This window comes from Pan paniscus, chromosome 2 (assembly GCF_029289425.2).
Source record: "Pan paniscus chromosome 2, NHGRI_mPanPan1-v2.0_pri, whole genome shotgun sequence".
NCBI classification, from domain to species: Eukaryota; Metazoa; Chordata; class Mammalia; order Primates; family Hominidae; genus Pan; species Pan paniscus.
The window spans coordinates 132,061,498-132,083,556 of NC_085926.1; the positions used below are offsets into that span (position 1 = coordinate 132,061,498).

A 22,059-nucleotide genomic window follows, 5' to 3' on the forward strand; every position below is an offset into this window, starting at 1 on the left:
TCAGATTCTTTCTTTCTCCGCTTCTCACCCTCCCTCTTGCTCACTGGCCTCAATCCTTTTGGGGCTGGCATGTAGGCAAGTGGGTAGGAATTCAGAACAAGATTACCTCTGAAGAAATCCTCCAAATGCCTTCTTTCTCACCCTTCCCTCATATTCTTGAAATGGAACATTATGTGAACATTTTCTTGCAAATTCTACATGTGGTGATCTGTCTCAGACTTGCCTGGAATCTGTCACATTGCTGCTTCAGTCAAACTGAACAGGACAAGAAGAGTCCCATTTTAACATCTATTACACTAGTAAAGAATAGCAAAAGGAAATAAATATTACAGCACTAAGTGTGGGAGAGGGAACCCTCAGCAGGGTTTGATGGATATCAGATAGAACCATCCTAACGGACTAAGTGGGGCAGAGAAAGCAACAAGTAAAGGTGCTGGAGGTGCCTGCAGGTGGTGAGAGCTGCTGCTCACTGAGGTCCTAGGGAGACTTCGTGGTCATAAGGTACAGGCACAGAGGGCAGGAGCCAGCAGGGAGGAAAAGTCAGGGTGAGTCCTGGAAGTGCGATATGCAAAGAGTTGTATCAAAGAGCACATCCACACTACGCTTGCCCCTCTCTTAAGGAGGAAGAACAACAGACAGATGGCATCCAGCCCAGGCCAAATCAGAAGGTGTCCTCTTATAGATATTAGACAGGATCCTCAAGGAAGACTAGAGCTTCTGATGCCTGTGTTGGCATCCCCAAAAAAGGCTTCTGTATTTTATCATGGGTGCATCAGGGGGTCCTGGCCATGGCCCCTTAATGGAATCCTGCAGGTCAATATGCCCAAGCCTCCCACTTAGGGGAGAGGGCTGTTGAATCCCTCTCTACATGACAATCCACATGGTGGTAGAGAAAACCAGCCATCTATATTAAACCACAAATCCTACAGTCACAGATATAAATGGACAGCCAAGGATCCTTAGATCTTTCAGTAAAACCAACAGCCCAACAAAAAAAGAATGAAGATAAATAGAAAAGTGAACTCAGGAGAAATAGAGATAGTTTAGGAAATAACTTTAAAAAAAACCTCCTGTGTATCTTTAGTGAGATTCTAGGTTTTTCTTCCACAGACAAGAAAAAAAGAAATAAGAGAAAATAATAAAATGTTCTTAGAAATTAAAAATGTAATTGTCAACATTTAAAAAGCAATCAAAGAATGGAAAGACATACATGAGAACAGTGGTTCTCAAAATGTGATCCCCAACCAGTAGCACCAGCATCACCTGGGAACTTACTAAAATGAAAATGTCTGGGGTTCCAGCCCAGATTATTGCATCAGACACTCTAGGGTTGGGGCCCAGTGGTCTGTATTTTAATAAGGCCTCCAGGTGATTCTGATGCTCACTCAAGTTTGAGGACCACTGATCTACTTGGAAGGGAAAAAGGAGTTCTTGAGAAGGCAAGAGGGAGTGAGGACTAGAGAACAAATAGAGAGGCTGGCCTTTCTAAGACCAGGGACACCTTCCCATTCTAGCAGGAGAAAAGGCAAAAATGATAAAAATGGGTACAGATGGGCTTATAGATTTAATAGTAGAAAGGAAAAATAAGTTTCCTTCCTACGTCTTCTACACTATCCACAATAATAAGCTGAGGCTAAAAGTGAGGCAGGGGAGGAGAACTGTAAGAAAATGTTTGAAGAGAGAGATAGAGTGTATTGAAATTGCCTAACAAAATGAGGGCCAATTTGAAGTTTGAGGTCTTGAATTAAAAGTGAAACCAACACCAAATAGGCTAATCAATCAATCCTTGGCAAAAAGAATACAACTGGAGGCATCACACTACCTGACTTCAAAATATACTACAAAGCTATAGTAACCAAAGCAGCATGGTACTGGCATAAAAACATACACATAGACCAATGGAGCAGAATAGAGAACCCAGAAACAAATCTATGTATTTACGCCCAACTCATTTCTGACAAAAGTGCCAAGAACATTCACTGGGGGAAAGGACAGTCTTTTCAATAAATGGTGCTGGAGAAACTGGAGATTCATATGCAGAAGAATGAAACCAGACTCCTTTCTTTCACCATATATAATATAAAAGTAAAGTAAAAATGAATTAAAGACTAAAATGTAAGACCTGAAACTGTAAAACTATTAGAAAACAGGGGATATGCTTCAGGACATTGGTCTGGGCAAAGATTTTATGGAGATCTCAAAAACACAGACAACAAAAGCAAAAACAGGCAAATGGGATGACATCAAACTAAAAAGCTTCTGCACAGCAAAGGAAGCAATCAACAGAGTGAAGAGACAGTCCAAAGAATAGCAGAAAATATTTGCAAACTATTCATCTGACAAGGGACTAATATCCAGAATATACACAGAACACAAACAACTCAACGGCAAAAAATAATAATAATAATAATTCAGCTTTAAAAAAATGGGTGAATGATGTGAATAGATACCTCACAAAGGAGGCATACAAATGGCCAAGTATATGAAAAAATATTCAATATCACTAATTGTCAGGGAAATGCAAATCAAAACCACAATGAGATCTCATCCTAATTTGCATGGCTATTATCAAAAAGATTAAAAACAACAAATGCTGGTGAGAATGTGGAGAAAGGGGAATGCTTATGTTCTCTTGGTGGCAATGTAAATTAGTAAAGCCATTATGGAAAACAGTATGGAGGTTCCTCAAAAAATGAAAAATAGAACTACCATATGATCCAGCAATCCCACTATTGAATATTTGTCCAAAGGAAAGGAAATCAGTATGTCGAAGAGATCTCTGCAGTCCCATGTTTACTGCCGCATCATTCACAATAGTCAAAATACGTCGTCAACCTAGGTCTTTTCATCAACAGGTGAATGGATAAAGAAAATGTGGTATATATAGAGGAGTCTGTTCCAAGATGGCTGAATAGGAACAACTCCAGTCTGCAGCTCCCAGCGTGATCAACGCAGACGACAGGTGATTTCCACATTTCCAACTGAGGTATCTGGTTCATCTCACTGGGACTGGTTAGACAGTGGATGTAGTCCATGGAGGACGAGCTGAAGCAGGGCATGGCATCACCTCACCCGGGAAGCACAAGGGGTCGGGGGATTTCCCTTTCCTAGCCAAGGGAAGCTGTGACAGACTGTACCTGGAAAATCGGTACACTCTGCCCAAACACTGCACTTTTCCCATGGTCTTAGCAACTGGCAGACCAGGAGATTCTCTCCCGTGCCTGACTCAGCAGGTCCCATGCCCATGAAGCCTTGCTCACTGATAGTGCAGCAGTCTGAGATCAACCTGTGAGGCTGCAGCCTGGTGCAGGGAGGGGCATCTGCCATTGCTGAGGCTTGAGTAGGTAAACAAAGCGGCTGGGAAGCTCAAACTGGGAGAAGCCCATCACAGCACAGCAAGGCCTACTGCCTCTACAGACTCCACCTCTGTGGGCAGGGCATAGCTGAACAAAAGGCAGCAGAGGCAGCAGACAACTTCTGCAGACTTAAACATTCCAGTCTGACAGCTCTGAAGACAGCAGTGGTTCTCCCAGCACAGCGTTTGAGCTCTGAGAACAGACAGACTGCCTCCTTAAGTGGGTCCCTGACCCCTGTGTAGCCTAACTGGGAGACACCTCCCAGTAGGGGCCAACAGATACCTCATACAGGTGGGTGCCCCTCTGGGATGAAGCTTCCAGAGGAAGGATCAGGCAGCAATATTTGCTGTTCTGCAGCCTCCACTGGTGACACCCAGGCAAACAGCATCTGGAGTGGACCTCCAGCAAACTCCAACAGACCTGCAGCTGAGGGACCTGACTGTTAGAAGAAAACAAACAAACAGAAAGGAATAGCATCAACATCAACAAAAAGGACATCCACACCAAAACCTCATTTGTAGGTCACCAACATCAAAGACCAAAGGTAGATAAAACCACAAAGATGGGGAGAAACCAGAGCAGAAAAGCTGAAAATTCTAAAAACCAGAGTGCCTCTTCTCCAAAGGATTGCAGCTCCTCGCCAGCAACGGAACAAAGCTAGATGGAGAATGACTTTGACAAGTTGACAGAAGTAGGCTTCAGAAGGTAGGTAATAACAAACTTCTCCAAGCTAAAGAAGCATGTTCTAACCCATCGCAAGGAAGCTAAAAACCTTGAAAAAAGGTTCGACGAATGGATAACTAGAATAAATAGTGTAGAGAAGACCTTAAATGACGTGAGGGAGCTGAAAACCATGGCATGAGAACTTCATGATGCATGCACAAGCTTCAATAGCTGATTCAATCAAGTGGAAGAAAGGATATCAGTGATTGAAGATCAAATTAATGAAATAAAGTGAGAAGACAAGTTTAGAGAAAAAAGAGTAAAAACAAATTAACAAAGCCTCCAAGAAGTATGGGACTATGTGAAAAGACCAAATCTACGTCTGATGGTATACCTAAAAGTGATGGAGAGAATGGAACCAAGTTGGAAAACACTCTGCAGGATATTATCCAGGAGAACTTCCCCAACCTAGCAAGGCAGGCCAACATTCAAATTCAGGAAATAACAGAGAACACCACAAAGATATTCCTCAAGAAGACCAACCCCGAGACACATAATTGTCAGATGCACCAAGGTTGAAATGAAGAAAAAATGTTAAGGGCAGCCAGAGAGAAAGGTCGGGTTACCCACAAAGGGAAGCCCATCAGACTAACAGCAGATCTCTTGGCAGAAACCCTATAAGCCAGAAGACAGTGGGGGCCAATATTCAACATTCTTAAAGAACAGATTTTTCAACCCAGAATTTCATATCCAGCCAAACTAAGCTTCATAAGTGAAGGAGAAATAAAATCCTTTACAGACAAGCAAATGCTGAGAGATTTTGTCACCACTAGGCCTTCCTTACAAGAGCTCCTGAAGGAAGCAGTAAACATGGAAAGCAACAACTGGTACCAGCCACTGCAAAAACATGCCAAATTGTAAAGACCATCGATGCTGTGAAGAAACTGCATCGATTAACAGGCAAAATAACCAGCTAACATCATAATGACAGGATCAGATTCACACATAACAATATTAACCTTAAATGTAAATGGGTAAATGCCCCAATTAAAAGACACAGACTGGCAAGTTGGATAAAGAGTCAAAACCCCTCAGTGCGCTGTATTCAAGAGACACATCTCACGTGCAGAGACACACATAGGCTCAAAATAAAGGGATGGAGAAAGATCTACCAAGCAAATGGAAAAAAAAAAAAAAGCAGGGGTTGCAATCCTAATCTCTGAAAAAACAGAGTTTAAACCAACAAAGTTCAAAAGAGACAAAGAAGGCCATTACATAACGGCAGAGGGATCAATTCAACAAGAAGAGCTAACTATCCTAAACATATATGCACCCAATACAGGAGCACCCAGATTCATAAAGCAAGTCCTTAGAGACCTACAAAGAGACTTAGACTCCCACACAATAATAATGGGAGACTTTAACACGCCACTGTCAATATTAGACAAATCAACGAGACAGAAGGTTAACAAGGATATCCAGGACTTGAACTCAGTGTTGCACTAAGCGGACCTAATAGACATCTACAGAACTCTCCACCCCAAATCAACAGAATATACATTCTTCTCAGCACCACATCGCACTTATTCTAAAATTGACCACATAATTGGAAGTAAAGCACTCCTCAGCAAATGTAAAAGAACAGAAATTATAACAAACTGTCTCTCAGACCACAGTGCAATCAAACTACAACTCAGGATTAAGAAACTCACTCAAAACTGCACAACTACATGGCCGGGGAGAATGTGAGGTCACAGTCAAGCTTATGGACCATGTGAGAAAAGAGGCCACCACGATGAGAGTCAGCAAAAGCACAAGCAGCTTTAGAAGTCCAAGAACTTGGCCAGACACGCTGGCTCACACCTGTAATCCCAGCACTTTGGGAGGCCAAGGTGGGTGGATCACCTGAGGTCAGGAGTTCGAGACCAGCCTGACCAACATAGTGAAAATTAACTTAATTTTCTACTAAAAATACAAAAATTAACTGGGATGGTGGCATGCGCCTGTAATTCCCAGCTACTCAGGAAGCTGAGGCAGGAGAATTGCTTGAACCTGGGAGGCAGAGGTTGCAGTGAGCCGAGATCGCACCACTGCACCCCAGCCTGGGCAACAGAGTGAGACTCCGTATCAAAAAAAAAAAAAAAAAAAGAATTTTAAGAACTTTAAGAAATGTAATTAACAGACTTAGATGACTTAAAAAGCCTGTTTACAATGATTAAAGAAACAATAAATGCTATAAAAACAAAAGCAATTACTGGGATTAAAAAGATAAGTTTTAAAAGAAAACTTTTAGGAATGAAAAATATAGACATTGAACTTTAAACCCAAATGCATTAAACAGTAGAAAGACAAAACTGAAAAAAAAAACTGAAAAATCAGAAGGTAGGTTGGAAAAAGTACACCTAGAATGCAGTACAGAAAGTTAAAAAGAAGAAAAATATTTTTTTAAAAAGAGGTTTATGAGATATGGAAGATAAAATAGGAAGGAACAATATTAGCTTTCAAAAATATTTGTTTTCTCTCTCTTATTGTTAGACTTTAATTAACCCAACAATAAAGTCTGATTCTAAACCCACAGCTTGACATTTTCTCTTAGACAACAGGAAGTGAATCAAATGCTAATTGTAGCAATGTGCTAGTTATAAAATAATATTTTCCTTAGATCTTCAAAAACACTTTCAGCGCAACTTCCTGGTATCTTGTGCCTAGATAAGACAGTGTATTTTTAACAAAGGCACTGTGTACTTTATAATTTTACTGCAAAAAATTTTTTTAAACTTAAAAATAAATCAAGGAACCTAATTCCCAAGGTGGGAAAGAATAAGAGAAGTGTCATTTGTCATGAAATCACCTTCACAGTTGTTGGTACCTACCTCCCTTTCATGGTAGGACAGCCAACAGTGTCAGACCTTCATAATGACACTCTAGGTGATGTTCGTGCTGGCAAAATAGAGTAAGGAGGTGGCAATTAGTACGTGGGTTACTTCCTTAGTGGCTCATGGTCACAGGCTGCAGCCCAACCCCAGCCAGTGCCCTGTGGTCTCAGGTCTGGGTCCAGAGGTCAAGGCCATTGGGCTGAAGTTGTTACCACCACTAGAAAAGCAACTCTGGGACTCTGGCTGGATCATGTACATGCGTAAGTGTAGGTTGAGTAAATAAACACTACAAGCCTGTGCACTGCCATGGGGACACAGCTGGGGGAAAGGCACTCCAGCTGGTGGAAAGGCACTCCATCTGTGGGGCTGGTGTAAAAACTCCCAACACATGGCCATCTCGCCCTGTATGTAAACATTAAGGATATGTGTCCATGTCTGTATTTCTTTTGGGAATGTGTGTCTTAGAAACCAACCCTGTCTCTGGCAGATCTTTCTCCAAGTCTTTTGAAAGCATTTAGGTTTTTTCTGTCAGTAGGAACTCTTTGAATAACGAATTCCATATATATATATTTCTGGGTAAGCTATGGTAGGATTAGCTTTCTTTGGTCAGTAGAAGTACTCTCTCACTCCCAGAAATCATTATATTTAGTAAAGCCTAAGTGCTACAGGAAGTCACAAAGAAGCGGGTGGAGTGGTCCGTCTTCCCTTGGGGAGCTTACAACATAAAATAGGCAAAAAACAAACAAACAAAAAACCCAGTCTTTTTCACATGATTTTATGCATCCACACTTGTTGAAGGAAACCTTTCTCATGACAGTATTATGAATGTCTGAAATAAATGCTTGAGTGATATTCAAAACAGGAAAATGAAGGTAACTCTGGCAGGCAGTGTAGCATCAAGGAAAATGGGGACAGGAGGCCCAAACAGGATGTTACTGACAATGTCTGGGAAAGGGAGTGGAGAGGGTAGGAGAGGCTGGCCCCATCAACCCTGCATGCACTCTCAAGAGGATTAGGGGCTGGACAGAGCTTGTCAGAGAGACCCTAAGCTCTACCCCTGGATGACTCAGGAAAAACAACCCAAGGAATGGAGGTGGCTTCCTGGGTGGTCCTGGTAGAGGGCCGGGAAGGGAAAGGATGAGTTTAGCTGAGGTGGCTGTGTGACATCCAGGGGGACAATGTCAGGAAGAGATGTCCAGAGGTCCTGGACCAGTGACCAGGTATGGGGTGCTGGGGACAGAGCAGGTATCTGAGCACAGATGGAGTCACTGAGGGACAGATGTGAGGGAGAAGACTGGGACAGGAACCTTAGAAACCCCTGATATTTTGGGGAGTGTGAGAGAGGTGGAAGCCTGTGCATAAAGTGAGAAGAAGAAAAGCCCCAAGAGAGAAGCGTTGAAGGAAGAGAGGGTTTTAAGCAGGGTGATGTGGTCGGCAGTCAGGAGGATGACTGTGAAAAGGTCACTGAATCTGGTAGCTGTAGTCTGGAGCCTGCAGAGGGAGCAGCTCCAGAAAGTGAGGGCACTGGCCCCAGGTCAGGGGAGTGGAGGGCAGGGGGCCCTCACGGCCCCACTCACATGTAGACAAGAAGAGAGTGAACAAAAATGGGAAAATCACAGATAGAAAAGACCATAAATAGAACAAGGTCTGGGGAACCCAGGGTGGAAGGGGACAGTAGTATTCACAGGAGGGACACAGGAATGAGAACATTCTTCTGAAATAGGGGCAGGCTGACTAGGAGCCCTGGATAGATTTGGAGCTGCTGACTAGAGCTGAGACAAGGCAGGGTTAAAGGGGAACAGGGGGAGAGTCAGAAAAGGAGGGTGAGGGTGAGAGGAGAGGATGAGGGGGCCAGGCAGGGTGAGAGGGTGAGGGAGAGGACAAGGACGACAGTGATGAGAGTCTGTGGGATTGGATACCAACTGGACAGACCACATCACAAACTCAAGAGGGCCCCTGGCCTTACCTGCTGCTTAGAAAATGAACCTGAGGTCACGCTGGGGCCAGCCCTCCTTTTTCTAGAGCTGTGGAGACCTTGAGGTCTACAGAGGCAACCACTCAGCTAGTGGCGGCTTTTCTGGGAACACTCCCGACAGCCCCCAGCCCAGTGAGTCCTTCTGGCTTCTTGGTTTGTTTCTGAGGCTTCCTCCCCTCACCCACACCTTCCAGGGCAGTGAGGTGATGTTTCCTGTGCAATTCCTCCTGGAATTCCTGCCCAGTCTTGTGGGAGTTTCTAGCTATCCTGGAGAGTCAAGCTGTGCCATTCTTGCCCACTGTGATGACCCAGACAGGCCCTTGGATCCCCCCATGATGGGATGGCTCTGACAGCTGTGAGAATAGGCTAGAGTTGGGGAGGCTGGAGGCAGCCCTATGAGGAAGGGTTGTGTGGTCCAGAGGGATGGAGATGGAGTGAAGAGAAGACGGAGATGCGGAGGCAAATTTATAAGTAGTGGATTTAGTACAGGGTGAGAGAAAGAAAACAAGGCTGGTGTCATACCAGTGGCATTGGATGTTGTCATCTGGACGAGAGGCTTCTGAATAAGAAGTGCACTAGGTGAGCGTGTGATATCCGAGTGTGTTTTCTCCAAGCCTGGGAAATCTCAGGGAAGAGAGCAGATGTCTGCTTTCCTGAGAGGGGATGGAAGGTGAACAGGGCCTCTGAACGACAGGATGGAGGCATGAGAGGGGCCACATCTCAGGTCCAGTCTCTGCAGGGACTTCCCTGAGAGATTTGGGGCTGAGGTCTGAGCCCAGTTCTGGGGTGGCTCTAGGAGGCCCATGCTGGTGGGACCATGTTTGTCCCAGCCCCCCATCTCCCAGCTCCTGCCCTGGAAGCAATGATAGCCATCTGGATCTGAAGGACTGGCCAGACCTCTCTCACTAACCTGAAAAAAGAAATCTCTTTCCCTGACCTAGTATGATGCAGTTTTCCACAAGAGCTTTTTTTTTGTTTTTACCTCTGGGAAATAAAGCATTTGTTTTCCAAAAAACTGATTCTTGGATTAAAAGACTGGGCTTTGCAAAAAAAGTTTTAATAAAATAAAACTTATCCAGTTGATGCCAGAAGTGATTTCCTTACTCTCAGGCTGAGGCTCACTCCAGGGTGTGTGCAAAGCTGCAGTCACACCCTGAGACCAGGGTAGTATGAGGTTCAGAGATGCAATCTCTCACCACACTATTGTGTCCAATGAGAAAGCCATACCCAAGGACAGACGTGATGGCCACTTGCATAAACAGACGGCCATGCATGTCCTGTTACTAACCCACAAACTCTAGGAGCACTCCTGTCCTAGAGGCAGCAGCTCAGGCAGTTCCCTCTTAGGGCAGGGGGCTGCCTCCCGTCCAGGGATCACCTGTGTTTCTGGAGATACCCTCCCCATGTGCTTAGGCTTCCTAGGTTTTACCAGCCCTTTGGGGAAGGCTCTCTGGGGCTCAAACCCCTGGGGGTGGCCACAGCTTCAGAGCCTCTCTTCCCACATACACTGTGCCGTAACTGGCTGGTTATATACCCCAAACCACCACCTTACTCCTCCCTGCCACCCCCACCAGACAGTGAGGACAGCATGGCCTCCTTGGCTTCTTCATTCCCAGGGCCTGGCAGAGCTCCTCAACTGTTCTAGTTTAATGAACAGACCGATGACTGAATTCTCAACCAGCTGATCAAATCCCTTTTGGTGTAGTATAAACTCACTGTTCCTGAGTGGCAAGGAGACACAGCCAACTTGCATCTCTCTAAAAACCCCTCCCACACCCAAGGGCTGGCAGAAAGATAAAGCAACGATAGTGCTGTACTCCTTTGCGCCTCTGCACCCACAGGGTCATAGGCTTGGCATTGAACCCAACATGGGGAGCAGCTGGGTTAGCAGCCATCTGCCCATTCTGTCCTGCAAGTGACCTGCTAGCTATGGTCCAGTGTGAAAAGATGTGATGAGTGGGGCCAATCAGATTGCCTGTCTTGGGAATTTGGTGTGAAAATAAGCACAGCAACTGCCAGGTTGCAGCAGATATGTGGTGTATATGTAGTGGTTTAGAAAGGCCGAACTGGTGTGATCGTTAATATTGAGTGTCAACTTGATTGGATAGGTGGATGCAAAGTATTGATCCTGGGTGTGTCTGTGAGGGTGTTGCCAAAGGAGATTAACATTTGAATCAGTGGGCTGGGAAAGGCAGACCCACCCTTAATGTGGGTGGGCACCATCTAATCAGCTGCCAGCGTGGCTAGAATATAAAACAGGTAGAAAAAAAAAAACCGTGAAAAGACTAGACTAGATGGGCCTGGCCTCCCATCCTACATCTTCCTCCCCTGCTGGATGCTTCCTGCCCTCGAACACTGGACTCCAAGTTCTTCAGTTTTGGGACTCGGACTGGCTTTCCTTGCTTCTCAGCTTGCAGACGGCCTACTGAGACCTTGTGATCATGTGAGTTAATACTTAACAAACTCCCCTTTTTATATACATATATATATGTGTATATATATATATATAAAAGGATATATATATCTCCTATTAGTTCTGTCCCTCTAGAGAACCCTAATACAACTGGCCATATGTAAGCTTAAGTTACAAACTACAAAGAAGCAGAGAAAGATGCCAGCTGATAGCCAGAGAAACAGAGTGGAGACTTTAAGAGCCTAGGGATCAAGAACAGCTTTGTGGGAGGTGGGTTTTGTAGGTGAGGAGGAGATACCCAGATGGACACGAAGTGGAGTGTGGTACAAGTATATGATGAGAATAGAGTATGTGTGTAGGCAGTGTGACTGCTGTGCAGGAACACCAAACATGCTCTGTGCCTGCTTCAACTCTGGAAACCTCCAGCTCACCATGGTTGGTTTCCCAAACCATGGCTTCACTCCAGGTGTTTCATCTCTCAGAACTCTGCCACCTCTGGACTTCAACCCAGATCCTACTCTAGCCACAAATGACTAATCCCATTCCAACCACTTTCTCCCTTAGTCCCACATCTACTCTGCAGGGTTCCAGGTCCTCAATCTCCTGACCTAACTACCACGCCCAACCGGAGCTCATGGCTATCCACCTGAACTACATCTCACCAACACCCTAAAACTCTCTTGCCCCACTATCCTCACACCTGTCCAGAAAAACTCCAATCCTGCATTAACCCCACAGCCAGCCTTCTCTTTTGTAGCAGACAATTAGCTGGCCCCTCAAATCCATTATCTTCGTCTTCCATAGTAATAGTTTTAGTTGGGAACCTGGATGCCAGCTAGACTCCTTTCTCAGAGGTCCTTGCATCTAGGTGCCTAAATTCTTGACAATAAAATGTGAGCAAAGGTGATGTGTACAACATCTCTGTTATTTGTCTAAAAGGAATTAACTTGCTTTTCACTTCTGCTCCTGCCCCCTCCCAGAAGCTGAGATGTGGTAGAGACTCAGCATTGGCCATGCAGCCACATTAACATGGCCTATGGGATGGCAGGACAAGATGGAAGGGAACTGGGATCTTGAATGTTTCTGGAACATGAACCACACCACCAGCCTGGGCCACTCTCCTCCCTTTGGACTCTCATATAAGAGACAGAACATTCATCTTATTTAATCCACTCTGTATTACAGCAGATTCTATTGCAGCCAAATTCACAGAGAAAAATGCCATAACCAGTCAGGGCAGTACTGCTATAAATTCCTGTCTCTAACCTCAGCTGACCTCACTTGCACTGTTCTTGGTCAGCTCCCTTTCAGATTTCCCTTAGAGAAACCTTCACACTCTTATGATGCTTACAGACTCCTATCCAACACCTCTCTGAACCAACAATACCGTCTCTTATGTCATTAAATGTTGAGACCACCAAGTAGGCTCTCCTAACACATCCTTCAATTCTTTCCTCTCATCCCAACTGTACAGGTGTCCTGTGCGTGCTCTGGTCAGACTCCCTAGATGAGAATCACAGCTCCACTATGACCTGTGCAATCTATCTCAACCTCCATTTCCTCAACTGTAAAATGGAAATTAGTAACAATTGTTGTCAAGATTAAATGAGATCATGCATGTACAGCAATCAGTACAAGGCTGTATAGCAGGCAATGACCACCTGCTACTATCATTGCTAACACAAATGTGACTGCATCACTACCTGATGAAAGCCTTTTACTGAATCTCCAAAGCCTCCAGAACAAAGTCTTAACATGTTAGGCTCTCACAGCATCTGCCATTTACTCTTCGAATCTTCTGCCACCCTCTGCTTTAAACACTATGCTCCAATACTACCAAACTCTCCACAAATCTATTATCAACTTCCACTTATTTGACAGACGTATATTAAAATGCCCACTATTGGAGTGCTGGTAAGTACTCAACAAATTAATTTCCCTTCCTGGGGAATTCCAACTACCTCCTAAAAACATGCCAACATGAAAAAAGGCCTATTTTCAATCTCGTATCTAGGAAGTGATACAGAATTCAGTTTCCTTATTTGTAAAATAAAACAGGTAATCCTCCTTTCATCTCAAAAATGTGATGCCCTGCTAAGGTGGCTGTGGAAAAAACTAATCTTTATATCTACTTTAAGTCTTAATACATTGTTTAAATGCACTTGAAGTACTACACCCTGTGGAAAGGGAATGAAGTTCCTTTAAGAGGGACATAAGGACAAGAGCCAGAAGGTGAGGCTGGCAACAGAGGGACACTAAAGAATAAAAGGTCCAGAGTGGACACAGAGGAAAATGGAGAAGGGGAAGCCCCTCAGTGGGAGCCAGTCCAGGTTTCCATGAAGCCCGGCAGTGCCAAGCTCCTGTCTCTTCCTCTTCCTGCCTTCCCAGAAGAGGTGAGAAGGACCCTAAGGGAGTACTTACCACAAGACAAGTCTGCTCAGCTGGCCAAGAATGCTTGTCAGGTCACATAAAGCTGCCCCTATCCTTTAAGCTTAGTTATCTGTGGGCCGTTCTGAGGACTGGGACAGGGGGAAGAGCAAAGGCCAGAGGGACACTGCTTAGAGATCCCAACACAAAACTTGAACACAGATTTATCAAGCACTGCACTTCCTGATAAAGAGATTATGGGTAAGTCAAACCTATTCTGGCTTGAACCACATTGGGCTAGAGGAACTTTTTTCAGGATCTTAATTCCAGTGTTTTTCTAGAATGAGGGCCCACAACCAATTCGTCATAGAGTCTCCAGGATGGTATCCTGTTCTCTAAATTAGGCAATGTCTAAAGTGTTCTTCAGATGCCTATTAAGTAATGCTATGACCAAATAGTATCAATTCAAAAGTCAAAAAACCTAGTAGGAATGCAAGTATTGTCTAAATAAAGGCATATGAAATATAGTACAATAAACCTATGTAATAGATCATTAAATATTTTTTAAGCTCTTTTAATAAGACTTTCAATGGACACACACAGCCAGTCTCTGGCTTACCTCTAAAGGCCCTAAATAGTCAGATCATGAAGCTAGCAAAAAGGTACCTGGTGGTAGATACTGTACGCCAAATATTGAAGAAAATATAACTTTGCAAGCTCAAATCTATAAGGTGGTGGCAGAATTATGAACAGGTGGAAAACAGTGGGCCAGAGGCCAAAGTAACAGCATTCACAATGGAATACAGCAGTAGAGTTTTCTGGTCAAAGACTTAGAAGCTAAAGGTGAGGTAGTAATTCCTACCAGGCTTTCATCTCAAATAATGGCAGGACTCACCAACTTAAACACCAAGCTGACTGGACACTCCCTACAGTCACTAAGACTCTTCACAATCACTGTACTTTGACAGAACTTTTGAAGCATTAAATATATTGCTAAAGGAAGCCAAATACCAGCACATTTCTACAAAGCGGCAGACACTGCTAGCCGTTCCTCAAGAGCCATCGCCCCTTCCTTACCAATAGAAGCCCAATTTTGTATACAACAAGAACGTGATCAACTCAAAACTCAATTTCCTCCAATATGCATTAACTGATGAATGGTTTATATCCATACAATGGAATATCTGTCAGTAATAAAAAAGAATGAAGTACTGATACATGATACATGAAGGAATTTTGAAAATCCTATGTTAAATGTAAGAAGCCAAACACAAAAGACCACATGTTGTGTGATTCCGTTTATATGAATGGTCCAGAACAGGCAAATCTATACAGACAAAAAGTAGATTCGTGGTTGCCTAGAGCTGAGGGTGAGGGTGGAATTGGGAGTGACTGCTAATGGGTATGGGGTTTCTTTTTAGGGTAATAAAAATGAATTAGATTGTGGCGATGATTATACAACTCTGTGACTATACTAAAAATCACTGAGAATTACACACTTTAAACGGGTGATACTAGAATTATATCTCAATAAAGCTGTTTTCAAAAAATAACAAAATCTAATTTCCTGGCATTACCCACCTGTAGCGCATGGAGTGCTCATGTGCGTTCAGGATATTAAGTTGTTGGTGGAAGCATACTACAGGAAGTTAGTAGTTTCCTCACAAAAAGGACTCAGTAACTCATGCCTCTTGCTTTTTGCCCTTGCTCATCTTCCTATCTGGAGCAAGCTCTAGGCCCTTGGGGTCCCTAAGAACCACAGCATGCTAAAGATGGCAGAGCAGCAAAACAGGAGGAGACTGGCAATGGATGACACCCTGGGATCACTGCATTAGCACTGGTTTATCTCTCTCTGGAGCTGTTATGGGAGAAAAATGACCTGCATTTGGTTAAGTGATTATGGTTGAATTTTTCCATTACTTGCAGCTAAATGCTATCCCTAATGATACAAACCTATCTAATATCAGCCTATGCTTATTCTCAGAGCCAAGAAGGCAAAAAGCAAAAAAAGACTCAGAAAGATGTAAAAAAGTTTATTGCAAATGTAACCTTAAGGCACCATAGAGTTAATTTCTTTAAGGGTAAACAGTTATTTTATTTTCAAACTATATATTTTTTCCCAGTTGTAATATACCCCCAGAGGAGTGCTCACTCCTCTAAAGACAAATCATTAAAACATGCTTTATTGTTGAAATACTGAGAAACCAAGTATGAACAAATGATGTATTTGTTCAAAGAGAATAATGTTGAACATCATCAATCCCTATTTCTTTTTTTTTTTAGTAAGTTTTTATCAGTATAACAAGAACATCTGGTCTTTGAAAAGTTAGGAGACATCTCCCATTAAAACCTATAGACCTGGTTAGCCTTAATATCTTAAAGAACAGCGCTGTCAGGGAGAAAGCAGAGGCTCACCCATATGGTTCACTTACATATAAAATGTATGTTGTCAATATACTTATGCAGGATGTTTGTGTGTCTCAGAGAATTAAGTCCAATATTATCTTGAAATATTAAAGGTAAAAATGAAGGTAGAAAAAAATTATTAATTTAACAAGCAAGTATTTACATTTTTATTTTCTAGACCCATAAATTAAATCATCTCTTTTCTACTTTATGAGATGGGGGTGAGGCGCATGGAAGAATAACACCTGGAAAACAATCTTCCACTAAAATCAATCAATTACTTGACTTGGAATAATTATTGTCAAACTCCAAAAAAAGTTGACCTGTGGGAGTATGAAACAGAATTTACATCAGGCTTATTATTCCGGTGGCCAAAGAAATAGCAGATAGAATAAAGTAAAAAGGTGGTAGCTGGGGGCAGTGGGAGTGGACTTAAGCCAGTTTGGGGATAGGATATGAATGGTCTTTCCTACCAACCTGTCTCTTTTTATTTCAAACTTTATCAGTTTATGTTGCATCAAACTTGAACTCTTCAAATATGAGATAATGCTTTTAAGGAATTAGAAGACTTCCTTCCTGTTTAAGCCTCTCTAATTGCTCTCCTGTGCAAAATTTAGATATTTTCACTCATTCATTCATTAAATATTCACCCCTACCATGTATTGAGCACACCACTAAAGCAATGGAGATTCAGATCTGAGTAAAACACAAGTTCCTATCCTCAAGGAACTCACAGCCAAGTGGTGAAAAATAAACCTCCATCTTACCTTTGTTAAAGTTCAAATCCAGGGAAAAAGGCTGAAAAGCAACCACGAAGCCTGGAGGAGAGCAGTAAGGTGTGAGAGGCACCTTCTTGGTCCCAGGGCGGCGGTGTGGGGAGTGCGGGGAGCACGTCATTCTCGGAGAAGGGGAAGGAGCATGCCAAGCGGCGGGAAGCGTGCAGGCCCGAAGTGGGGAGCAGGAGAAACGGCAGAGCTGAGTGGATACTCTGCCTAGGTCTGAAGTCTACTCTGAAGGCTCCAAGCAGGGACAGCGGCTCAGTTTTACAAAGTGTTACCTGGGCAGTTGCTGGCTAGAGGGGTTCAAGGCCGAGGCCAGGGAAGCAGCTATGGGCAATCTGGGCAAGGAAACATGACAGCTGCAAACACAATGAGGGTGCCAGTCTGAAGTCCCAGGAAAAGCCCCTCAACAGAGGCAGGCTGTTGGGTAATGGGACGGTGGCAGTTTTGTGTACCGCCTCCCTTACCTTACCTCCCTCACATTTCTCCCCCAGTAAACACACAACCCTTATACAACAAAAGGGCTCGGGGCCAGAGTGAAAGGCTTTCATGGTTGTGGACCAAATGGCAAGGAAGAGCAGTGGCCCATACCCCAGAGGGATTTTTCTCCCTCTACCGGATCATTCCCATGAGCCCATGAAACATTTTCTGGCACTGTACCTTCATCTGGAAAACACTCTCATCCCTGTCCCTCTTCTCCCGAAAAACCCCCTTTGATCTCCTCTAGTTATTGCTTCATTTCCCTTCACAGCAGGGCTGACAGTGGTAGGCCTTTACGTCCCCACCTGTGTCCACACTTCGACTTGCTCCAGTCCCCATGCTCCTGCCAGTTAACTCCATATTGCCAAATCTGATGGAGGCGTCTCCATTTTGAAACACGACCTTTCTTGGGCTCCTGCAACACCTCATTTTCACTTTTTTGTTGTTGCTTTTATCAATTACAGTGGCTTTTCCTGTCTTTGTTATCTCTTCTTCCTTCACTAGCTGGAACTGAAGGTTAGAAAGCTCAAGACTCGGTCCTAGGACCTCCTCTCCATCTATACACTCTCTCCCTAGCAACTCCATCCAGTACCATGGCTTTAAAAATAGTCTATATGCTATACTCCTACATTTGTATGTTCAATGAGACCTTCCCTAAGCTGCAGACCCTCATCTATCAAACATCTCCATACAGATGATCACCTGGCATCTCAAACAGTCTACACCAAATTATGGATTTCTCTGGCCAATGCAAAATTCAGTTTCTCCTAGATTTTTCCCCATCTCAGTATATAGCTTGGCCATAAAACCAGATGCTCAAGCCCCAAATCAATTAGTCATTCCTCACCTCCCCGCTTCCTTCTTCACCCCACCGTCAACATCCAATGGATCCAGGTCCTGGTGTATCTTCAAAACATATCTCCAATCTGCCCCTTCTCTCTGTATCTCCTCACTACTCAAAGTGGTCCAAACCACTATCTTTTCTTTTCTGAACTACGCAACGGCTTCTTAAAGGGTCTCATTACTTCTTCCTTTGAATTCTCACAATCCAGTCTTCACAGAGGAGATGGCACAACCTTTTCAAAATGACAAATCAGATCATATCGCTACTTACTTGAAAAATCCTCAAATGAATTCCCATTGTATTCAGCAAAAAATATAAATGTATGCCACAGCTTACAAAGACCTGCTTCTTTGTACCACTCCCTTCCCTAACTACATTCTAGCCACGCTAGCTACCTTTCTCTTTTTCCAACAGCAGCAGCAGCTAGAGAATGAAGGGGAACGGCTGAGATTGGAGGCCAGCTTGCTTCTGCTTTAAGGCTTCTGCGATTATGTGCCTTCTGCCTCTGTGTTCTCATGGCTGGCTGCTTCTTGCCATTCAGATCACAATTCAAATGCCACCTGCTTAGAGAAGCCTGGCTAATTATGACATCTAAAGTTACACTCTCTAATATCACTCTGTTATTTCCATCATAGCACTTACCAAAATCTTATTTATGTTCATTACCTGTTTTTCTTAACTAGAATGCAAAATCTAGAAAGGGAAGAACCTCATCTATCTTGTTCCCTGCATTATCCCGAGAGCCAGGATACAGTGGGCACTCAATAAATATATACTGAATGAGCAACCCAATCCTCCTTCTATCAATTAAAAAAAAAAAAATTTCTAGAACAGGAGGATTACAAGAAAAAACAGAATAGAATGCATCTCTAGGTCACCAGAGCCAGCTTATAATACCACAACAGTGCTTTGTCAATTTGCTTCTTTTCCATAAAAATTATATTTTCTGCAAAATCAGTAAAATGTAAAACTTCAGTAACATTCACAATCTACAATAAAACTACTGGAAGAAGATGAGTCAGGGAAATCTTATAACTGCTCTTTCCTTCCCAGGTCAAAGACTCCAAGTAGCTCACCAAGAAAAATCTACTACAATAAAAATATATACATAAAATAAAAGTGCTCACAAACACAAAAAGATAAGGTTACAGGCACCACACCATCCACCAAACTGAGGACATTTCTTACAATCTGCTAATTGGGAATAGAAGTCAGGTGTCAGTACTTATTTTTTTTTTTAAATAGATCATGTACATGTTAATAAACTGTGATTTCTAAACAATGCACTCACTTGAACATGAAATAAGAATGCCCTGAATACTGGAAGGGACGCTTGAGTTGAACCACTCCATGTGGAAAATACACAGTAAGTGCTGTAAATGTTGACTGAATGCCTTCTAAGAATGCAGGTTATGAATGAAAATATAATTTACAAATGGTTCAAAGGGACCTTTTAACAAACAGTACTCCAGGGACTGGCTTCATATGAGTATTTCATAAAACCAAAGAACTGTTAATAAATGTACACAGAAAATCATGCCCTTGGCTTACTTGTGGAAAACCAGGTACTTACTGTGTGAGCTATTTTTCCCGATGTGCTGCTGATTCATAAGGCTTTTTTAAAAACAGCAAAAGCCTCCAACTGCTACACATTCTCCCTTATATACCTCTGAAGATGGGAGTAGTGGCAGGTACCTGCAGGCCTAGCTATTCAGAAAGCCCATTCAACTCTGCTTTAGGCCAACTAAAACTGAGCATAAATACATACATATCCCTTACTTGCTGGTTCTGGAGAAATGTTTCAGTGTTTTAATACTTCCTTATAACATTAATTCCAACTTTTTACTAGAACCTGGAGTCTGAGCCAGCTTAACTGTGTTAGGGCTTTGGAACTTGACTGGAACATCATGAAATAAAACACAAATGTCTAGCTGTTGAATGTTCAAAGACTTACCAGACACAATAACCAATCATTCATTATGAAAAATAATTTCAATACTGTCATAATATAAAACAAACCCTTTAATTTTTCAAGTGTTTAAAAAACAATTTTATACTTAAGCCAGCCTTGAAGATAAGCACAAAATTTACCAGTTTACATTTAAAAAAAAAAAAAAAAAAGACAACAACTCAAGCACCCGCTCTGTGCATAGCACTATTCTAGGTGCAATAAAAGGGAATCTTAACCTTAGAAATATGAGTTCACTTTCTGGAATTGTATTATCTCCTTTTCCAGAGAGTAAAAATAAATAAAATCACCATTGTTTACTACAGATCTGCCCCAAACCACGTCTGGTTCACAGAAAGGCTAATTTCTGCCAAATTAAAGATGTAATGAACTCAGTTCCTGCTTTCCCAAAAACACGAAAGCAGAATTCCTTTTCACTGAAAAAAATAAACAGTTTTCCATGCAAGGGCAGTTTGCTTCTAAAAAGTATTTAAAAAAAAATTTTTTTTCCTCTAGCTTTTCTTTAAATTTTCTTCCTCTAATATTGCCTTTTCTTGTACAAGGCAGACCAGGTATCTTTTTATGCTGTTTTTCCTTTACTAAGAAAAGTATTGCATCTTGAAGACAAACCATTTCCCAGAGTAGTGATAAAAAATAACACTAAAAAAACTTTAAAGGTGAGTCACTTACATCACCTTGATGAAGTAAAAAAATAAAAAGCAGTTGGCACTAAGATAGCTAATTCCAAATATCTGTGTCTAAACAATTTTAAAAACTGTTTATTTATTTTGTAAGAATGTACCCCTAGTCCAAAGTAAGTATGTTTTAAAAAATTTTGGCCAAAAAATTTACAAAAACCCTTTCAGTTCAACCTAATAAAAGTGATATCTAGAAAATATGCCACATTATTAAGTCTGTCTTAAAAAGTTCAGATTCTAAAGCATTTCTAAGGCACGGTGTTCTGGAAGACAAATGTGCTTCTGTTGGCGTTGTGTTAGATACAAAGCATCCCTGACAGGCTTCAAGTGAGCCCCGACAGGCACCTTCTTCCTGATGGTGTGGGATTGGAGAGGAGTCAGACGTAGGCCCCCAGGGCTGCATGAAACTCTGTTAGGCACTGTACCAGCTGCTGAAACTTGGGCCTCTCCTCTGGATCTAAGGCCCAGCAACAGGCCATCACAGCAAATCTGCAGAGTGACAAAAATGAAAATTTGGGCTAGTAAGGATACAGTATTCATAACTTTTGCTCAGTTTGATGCCAGTTATGTTGCCTGTCTATAAAGGTGGGTATGGAGAGGATGATATATTAAAAACGGATCCATTTTACTATCTGTTGGCAGCTCTAGAAAGAAGCTAAAAGAAATTATTTGGATTATGTGTGAATTTCAATTCTTCATGACAACATATCAAAATATTTCAGCAAATACAGAGATTTCATGTAAAAACCTAAAACACAGTAAAAAAAGAATGTGTGTTTTCCTGTAGTTAAATTAAGAAAAGAACTTGGAGGAAGAGAAAGTTTTATCTAAGTTCTATGAACCCTGGATCTAGAGTAAAATCAGTACAAAAGCTGCCACCTTGTCATGGTGCAGAAACCTTCAGGAGGTTCTGGAACTGAGAATATACTCATCTGTACGATCAATCACCCTGAATAGCCTCCTGTTTATCCCATTCTCATTACATGGCAAAATAAGCTATGTGATAGAAGCAGGAAACAGAAAGCAACTATTTGGCTTACTAGTCCAGATCATCTTCCCTGTATCAGCTGATACTAACTGGCAAGGCAAAATGACAACGAGAGAGGTTTTTTATAACTACTATGTCCTTTATAACTACTTTATAACTATAAAAGTCAGATACTCACTTTATATAGAATAACTGACGTAGCATTCAATTTTCTTAGTATGTCCTCTCAGACTAATTTATAGTGCTTAGATTATGCACTATAAAAT

The 22,059-nt window shown here is 42.4% G+C and overlaps 1 protein-coding gene across 5 annotated transcripts in view; it reads right to left on the reverse strand.

The window, feature by feature from the left end:
- RYK (receptor like tyrosine kinase) overlaps nucleotides 1-22,059 on the reverse strand; it is a 160,817-nt gene that overhangs the window by 47,050 nt on the left and 91,708 nt on the right. For 2 of the 5 annotated variants that reach the window (XM_063602937.1, XM_055110482.2), the window contains exon 15: nucleotides 21,151-21,294. In XM_063602937.1, the coding sequence (XP_063459007.1) occupies nucleotides 21,183-21,294 (112 nt within the window). In that variant the 3' untranslated portion in view covers nucleotides 21,151-21,182. Of the gene's footprint in view, nucleotides 1-6,892; nucleotides 6,960-20,163; nucleotides 21,295-22,059 lie in introns of those variants that run through there. The other 3 variants (XM_034957430.4, XM_055110484.2, XR_008624895.2) reach the window with 2 other exon arrangements.